Source organism: Diabrotica virgifera, chromosome 7 (genome assembly GCF_917563875.1).
Source record: "Diabrotica virgifera virgifera chromosome 7, PGI_DIABVI_V3a".
NCBI lineage: Eukaryota > Metazoa > Arthropoda > Insecta > Coleoptera > Chrysomelidae > Diabrotica > Diabrotica virgifera.
Genome location: NC_065449.1, coordinates 18664518 through 18672809, shown reverse-complemented (window position 1 = coordinate 18672809; position 8292 = coordinate 18664518). Strand labels below are relative to the sequence as shown.

At 32.8% G+C, this 8292-nt stretch overlaps 1 protein-coding gene across 2 annotated transcripts; it reads right to left on the bottom strand.

Annotated features, from left to right (window-relative positions):
- Positions 1–523: 523 nt before the first annotated feature.
- Positions 524–6473, bottom strand: LOC126888880 (uncharacterized). Of its 2 annotated transcripts, none has more exons than XM_050657308.1 (2): positions 5784–6473; positions 524–1249 (listed from the first exon to the last, which is right to left on the bottom strand). In XM_050657308.1, the coding sequence occupies exons 1-2, from the start codon at positions 6381–6383 to the stop codon at positions 800–802; spliced, it is 1050 nt and encodes a 349-aa protein (XP_050513265.1). In that variant the 5' UTR covers positions 6384–6473; the 3' UTR covers positions 524–799. The 2 variants fall into 2 exon arrangements, with proteins under 2 accessions (XP_050513265.1, XP_050513264.1); XM_050657307.1 differs by having other exon boundaries at positions 5616–6468.
- Between the last annotated feature and the right edge of the window lie 1819 nt (positions 6474–8292).

The following is an 8292-nucleotide window of genomic DNA, read 5'->3' as shown; positions in this document are numbered from 1 at the left end:
CTTTAACATTTCTGTAGGTATGTTGTCAGGTATTAAAGGTGCATACTTAAATAAAACTCCATAGGATGGATATAGTATAAGCAGAATGATGCCCTTAGGTAAGGTATGGACCTTCCCAACACGTGGGCTGTAGATTGAGTTGGTTATATTACAACAAATTAATAGCAGCAAAATGCGAATTTGCATTTAGTTGCTATTAATGCATTTAAAAACATGATTTTTTTGGCAGGATAAGGGAATTATATTATATGGATTTGCATCCCCTTCAACCGCGGGAGGTAGATTTGAAAGCATTTGAAACACAACGTTCCCTAATAAATTTTAGTATCCTTTTTTAAATGAATAAATTTCGATATAATTAGGGACAGTGGCAATGTGTCCAGTTGTTAACTTTCTTAAGAAAAAATTACCACTCCTCTTCGGACTGTTTTACGGAGCAGATCTATTTTCTCTCGCGATCTTGTTAGATAAAGATCCTATTGGCAGAAATCTGAGTATGATTGTTTCAATAGAAAAATATATAGCTAAAATAATACTGTATTAATAACTAAGATAAATAAATTTTTATCCTTAGTAATAGTTTAATTAATTGTTACATAGTCAGTAAATTTTCATGGAAATAGAAGACCATCAACAATAATGTAAATTAAATTACGTTGTATCCATATTTTACCTAGAAAAGCATAAGAGTTGTTGGATCTTTGGCAAAATTAATATCATATCTTTGTCACCTGCTTAATTACTATCAAGATGAGGTATGGGATCAATCATAAAAATCTATTATATATTATTATCAACATTACAGAAAACCATTGGTGACCATATGGCGCAATAATAATGTTAATCTAGATTTCGCATTCACTACATCAATAGTTTGTTTAGTTTGTTCTTCAATAATTTTTTTATTCACATTATTGTTCCATATCTTCAAACTATCATCGATGTCGCTCTCATCTTCGACTAGATAATAATTACTGATTGCGAACACTGCATACGAAAATCCAAATTTTGAATACTTTTTCCAATCACCTGTTAAGTCTTCAAAACTGTAGATTTTCTCAGGATCACAGTCCATAGCTGTTAGTGATTGTGAAAGGCTGCTATAATAAACTTCCAGTAACCTATTGAAATCTGATAAATGTTCTGGAGAAGAACAAGCATATAAACAACTGGCTAAATCGTAAACAGGTGTGCCGATGCGTGCCAATTGGAAGTCGACAAATCTAAGATCCAACGGTTTTCCAGTTGCCTGAAACAAAAAATAATAAATATAATTTGTGAATAATAAAATTTAGGGATATTCTAGGAAGATACTAATGATATTTTTTGCACGATTGATCATTTTTGACTGTTTACCGTGACAGATTTTACGTCAGTATGTGACATTTACTAGCAACTCGACGGTAAGTAATCCAACTCGACGGTAAGTACTCCAACTCGACGGTAAATAATTCACTTACCGTCGAGTTAAAAAATCTCTTAATTTTAATTTATTTTTTGAAAGAATAAAGAAAACTAACGAATTATTTATTAATATTGAAACTTATGGTACAATTTGTTAAATTATTTGTGAACTAGGAATTCTTCATCCGGTGCTTCCATCATAAATATTTCAAATTGCTCCTGTGTAAAAATGCTCGCTTTCTTAGGCCTATAGCCAACATTTTTTCTCTTCAAATACGCGATCAAATTTGAAAACTTGGAAATATCAATGCCATCATAAAGAAAAACGGTGGATTTAATCATTGAATATTCTGCCCAGAGGCTTCCAGGAGCTTTCAACTGCATATGTCTTTGAACGAAATATGCCAATAGAGTCTTTTCTTCGATTCTTAAATTCTTGCCTTCGCACCATTTTTTATAACTTTGGTAGGTATTTTGATAACGGATTTTGGATTTTTCGGGAATAATTGCGGAACACCCTTCTTCCCAAGCCCGTTCAATTTCTTCAAATTCACTTTCGCTCATATTTTAATTTATAGTAATCAAAATTGTACTTAAAATTATTGACAACTAAATAAAAACTCAATTCTCCATTGTTGTTATGCACCCTAGTTACTACCTAACAACCAAAGTATCTATCTTGATAAAATGAATGAAACTAGTCAATATGACGAAAATGTAAAATTTTATAATTTATAATGGTATCAATCGTGGACAAAACGTTATAAGCATGTCGAACGTTAAGGGTAACCGATCTCAGACAATAATTGAAGTCGTCGCTCCGCTCCTCCTCCAAACAATTGTCTTCGATCGGTATAAAACCCTTACCGTTCTCCATACTTAATATACTATTATGTATGTTATTGATATCGTGTTGGTAGGAAATACAAAAATAAACAGGATTTGAGCAGTTAATATATATGCTTCAAATATAAATAAATGCAGAAGGAACAGTAGAATAATTCAAAAAGTGTAATAACAGACCTGAAGGTGGATATGAGCTATTACCTCCGATTTCGTTGAACCTCCATCGATTTGCATGAAAATTGGTGAGTGGTTAGAGGATATCTCAAGGAACAAAAGTGACATGGTGCCAACTTGCGCTTTTACCCTGGGGGTGGGTGCCACCCCCTCTTGGGGATGAAAATTATTTTATTAAAAATAACCCCACAATTCGATAGAGGGACAAATTCTAAGCAAAATTTGTTATATAAAGTTAATAATTTAAGTGAATGCTTTTTGAGTTATTAAAGATCAAAATTTTAATTTTTTGTGAGAAAATGCATGTTTTTAACCGATTTTTCATAACTAACTCAAAAACTATAAGTTTTTACAAAAAAGTTCTCGCAGCAAAATTTTAGCTTTAAACGTTTCTATCTCGGTTATTTTTTACCCTACAGAAATAGTAAAAAGGAAAAATATTTGGTACAGAAAAAACTAAAATTTGGTTATATATCATTTTTTAGGTATGTTGAGTATTTTTGGAGTTACTATCCAAAGAAAATGAAAACTACGATAATTTTAAAAATTATGATTTTTTATTATTTTTTTTTTCAAAAATATGCATTCTAAACTGGTCAAAATTGTTGATATCATTACTTATGCTAATATAAAGAAACTCTTTTAAGAATTACAATAAATTTTAATTTTTGAGGAAACGGCGTATGTTTAATTTTTTACTTTTTTCTAAGAAATTCGAAAGGGTTCCCATTTACCCATAACTCACTTTGAATTAACAATAATTTAGTTCTTTAAGTGAGAAGTCTATTCGGTTTTTTATTATCTTCAATTTTGGTAATCAGAACTTTTTTTGTAAAAGCTAATAGTTTTTGAGTTATACGTGTAAAACATGCATTTTTTTACGAAAAATTAAAATTTTTGATCTTTAATAACTCAAAAAGTATCGATTTAAATTAATAACTTTATATAACAAATTTTGCTTATAATTTGTCCCTCTACCGATTTATGTTATTATTTTTAATAAAATAATTATCACCCCCCGAGAAGGGGTGGCATCCACCCCCAGAGTAAAAGCGCAAGTTGACATTATGTCACCTTTGTTCCTTGAGGTATTTTCTAACTACTCACCAATTTTCAAGAAAATAGATGGAGGTTCAACGAAATCGGAGGTGAAAACCTTCAGTTACTGCACTAAGTATATTTTTACATATTCCTCTACTAGATTTCAAAATTTAGAATCAAGATGTCTAAAGTCATCATTAGATCAATAAGAAACATTAGTGATATTAACATTATCTTCTATTTATTAACTGGTCTCCTACCAGGAGCTGTTCTGCCTCCATTTCTGTATAACATATACATAGCTGATGCCCCCAAAACACCATGCATAATAATCAGCCTTTATGTAGTCAACACGTCAATAATGGTCAAGTACATTAACCAAGACATTTTTTAGATACTAGAAGCCTTTAGACAGCACTAGCCGTCCTTTAGATAGTGCTAGACGTCCAGAAGTGAATGTCTAGCATACAGAGAACAATTGCAGTAAAATACCCAACAGTGATGTTTAAGAAAAGACGCGGTATACCAGCCGAACAGCTGGAGATGTTAAATGGAGCAAAGTACCTCGGTGTCACCATGGACAAGAAACTCACGTTCACATCACATGTTACAAGAACAGTACGGAAGGCAAAAAAATGTACAAGCCAATTCAAGAAGCCTAACTAAGAGAAGAAGCAAATAAGTAAGCAATAGATGACAGAGGGAAAAATGCTGCCTAGGCGATGCTTCAGGAGTAGAAGGGATACGACTTAAAAATCCTAGAAATGTGTGACTCTTCTGAGTCTCCAAAAAATATACAGGGTATAACAAAAATACAGGTCATAAATTTAATCACATATTATGAGACCAAAAATAGTTCGATTGAACTTAACTTTCCTTAGTATAAATGTGCACATAAAAAAAGTTACAGTCCTTTGAAGTTACCAAATGAAAATCGATTTTTTCCAATATATCGAAAACTGTTAGAGATTTTTTATCGAAAATGGACATGCGACATTCTTGTGGCAGTAGAACCTTGAGAAAAAATTATAGTGAAATTTGGATACCCCATAAAAATTTTATGGGGGTTCTGTTCCTTTAAACCCCCCAAACTTTAAGTTATTATTGTAGTACCATTAGTTAAACACAATGTTTTAAGATTTTTTTTGCCTCTTAGTACTTTTCGAAAAGTCAGTTTTATCGAGATATTTTGAATATTTGTCAAATCCACCACATATTTGTATACGGTTAAGTACGATTATGGAGACTTGGTAAATATGAAAATTTATTTATGATTTACATTTTTAGGTATATTTTGAACCATTTTAATAAAGAAGTCACATCTCGATAAAAGGTGCCTTCTCGAAAAAATACAAAGAGGCACAAAAGTTTTAAAAACACTGTGTTTAACTAATGGTACCGCTGTAATATTTTAATTGGAACGTACACAAATATTTGGGGTGTTTAAAGAACAAAACCCCATAAAATTTTTATGTAAACATATTAAAAAATAAGCCTCAACTCGATAAAAACTGCCTTATCGAAAACATACTAGGAGGCAAGAAAGTTTTAGGAATATTGAATTTAACTAATGGTACCAGAATAATAATTTAACTGATACGTACTCAAAATTTTGGAGGGTTTAAGGGAACAAAACCCCCATAAAATTATTATGGGGTGCACAAATTTCACTATAATTTGTTTTACTTTAATTTTTCTTTAAGATGTTCCTGCCATAAGAATGCCACATGTCCATTTTCAATAAAAAATCTCCAATAGTTTTCGATATATTCGAAAAAATCGATTTTCATTTTGTAATTTCAAAGGGCTGTAACTTTTTTTATGTGCATATTTGTACTAAGGTAAGTTAGGTTCATTCAAACTATTTTGGTCCCAGAATATGTGATTTAATTTACGACCTGTATTTTTGTTATACCCTGTATAAAGGGAACCCTCTCCATGTCCTCTTGATACAAGAGACCTGAATATACCAGAAACATTTATGGGATATTGGCGGGGCTTGCCAAAGTCTAGAGAACTTGTGTAGCAGCTAATGGTAAGGTGTATATTGAGCTAATTTGCTGATTGTTCCCAGAGAAAAAAAGATCATAATATATTACATTGTTGATAATTATAACTCAAGGAAAAATAAAATAATAAATGTTACTTACGTCATAGTGAAACAGGTAATTTGATATCCAACCGTCACCATGCGTTATCACAGATTTATTTCCTTTATATTTACTACTTTCTACATAAACTTCCATTGCATTTGTTGCATATTTGTTATCAAGTTTAATATCACTAGCATTTTTGTCATCTAGATAAGTTAGACATACCTTGTGAGAGTAGTTCATGGCTTCTACGTACATTTTAATATCTTTGTAATATTCATAATTGTCTCTAATTTGGCTCACTAACTTTTGATATTCTTCTGGACGTTTTTCTTTATAAGCAAAGGAGAGTGCATGAAATCTTCCATATTCTTGAAAAATAAGTAATAGTTGTTCTATAGTAAAAAGTTCTGTAAGATCATTAGCTCTAAAACGACTCAATTTCTCCAAGACAATCGTTTCTGCATTTTCTTTCGATGTCGTTAAATAACACCTTGGTATTTTGCGGAATAAAATCTTCCTTCCATAACTTTCTTGAAATTTCTCTAAATTTGGCCAAACTTGGTCATAAAAATTGTTTTCATTAATAAAGAATCCACGTATCGGTAACAGTTTCCTAATTTCACTATCAACTAAGGCACGTTTAATAAATATGCTGAGTTTGTCACTGTTTACACTGTTCTTTACTGTAACAAAATATTTCTCACCTTCATACTTTGTCTCTTTAGGCTTGTATTCTTCAGTGATAAAGTCGTAATGTTCCAAATGCGTTGTGTTTAAGATTTTTTTAAGAATATTGTCAATGTATGACTTTTCTAATACCATTTTTGTGTAGTTACTTTACGCAAGCGTTTAACGGTTGGAAAATAATTAATTGCTTGCCGTAACGATAACAATAAACCTGTTATCTCTTATCAACTAATAAGGAGTTATAAATTATAAACCGCTCGTAGTAAGCGGTGATTATGATTGTATGCAAATAAGAGGTGGTTCAAAATTAAATGAAGTTTTAATATACAGGGTGATTTAATTAATTAATTACTGATGTCGAGCGGTCCGATAAGCACTTGTTCTTCAAAATAAATATGAAAATTTTAGAAAAGTGGCGATTTGCTCGAGGTCTGCAAAGTAGGCTTCCGTGGCGGTGACTTTTTCAAGTCTGGAAACAAAAAGAAGTCGTACAGGCCCAAATCTGGAGAATGCGTTAGATGGAATAACAGTTTGTAGCCCATTTCGACCAATTTGTCAATGCTGGTAGCGGAGGAATGATCCGTACTTTTGTCAATGTAAAAGAGTATTTTTTCTTCGATATTTGGGGCTGTTTTTTTCTAAAATTCGGCGAGGAATCGGACCACTAATTTGTCATCGTATAGCCCTATGATCGTTTTGTTCCTTTCCATGAAGTAAATATAGATCACACCTTGTGAATCTCAGAAAATGGTGGCCATCAGCTTTCCGGTTGATTGTAAAGTCTTCGCCCTCCTCGGAGAACGTTCGCGGGGTGACGTCCACTGTATCGACTATTCCTGGGTCGCTGTTTCGTCGACGATTAGAAACAATGTAGAAACTCATTTGGATTACGCTTAAACAGCATCAGACACTGCTCTGAAGTTGTCTCATGGTTGCGTTTATTGTTCGGAGCTATAACCAACGGGGTGCAGAGAGCTGATAACTCACTCACCTTAAATCTTAAAATCAAAGAAACTGAAACGAAGCAAACCAAGACCACAAAAACTTTCCATCCCAAAAACCGCTGTAGAATTGGAGCCTGGAATGTCAGGACAATGCTCGAAGCGTCCAGACTGGCTCAAGTAGAAAAAAAATGACAGTGTTAAATTTACATATATTGGGCTCATCTGAAATACGATGGCTTGGACAAGTGAAGAAGACAACATCACATGGCAGTGTACTACTATTCTCAGAAAATGACATAACCAATGATAGAAGAAATGGAGTCGGAATACTTGTAAGCAAGGAGGACAAAAGAGGCCTAATTAAATGGTATCCAGTGTCAGATAGAATAATAGTGGCCCAGTTCAACTCGATTATAAGGAAGGTAACCATCGTGCAATGCTATGCACCTACAGAAGTAAGTGAAGAAGAGGATAAAGAAAAGTTTTATCAAGAATTAAATGAAGTTATGAGGAAGATAAACAATGGAGATATTATCATAGTTATGGGGGATCTGAATGCGAAAGTAGGTCAGGATAATAATGGGGCAGAAGCAAGTATGGGAGTACACGGGCTGGGGGAAAGAAATAAAAATGGAGAAAAACTCATAGAATTTAGTTTAGAAAACAATATGGTAATTGGAGGAACGATATTTCCACATAAAAAGTGTCACAAGATAACCTGAGTATCATCTGATAAGAAAACAGGAAATCAAATAGACCACCTTCTGATTAGTAACAAATGGAGGAGCAGTCTACTGGATGTAAGGAATAAGCGATCAGCAGATGTAGGCAGTGACCACCACCTACTATTGGGGGAAATAAAAGTAAAAATAAGGGCGAAAAACAGCAATAAACAACTCAACAGACGCAAGAAATACAACATACAACAATTGAATGATAGCGAAACTCATAATGAATGGAGTAATAGAATAATACTGAATGCAGAAACTATAAACCATATGCAGATAAGTGTAGAAGAGAAATGGGAATCGATTAAACTTGCCGTACATCAAAATGCTCAGGAAATCTTAGGATATCAAGAATAAGAGCGGAAAGAGTGG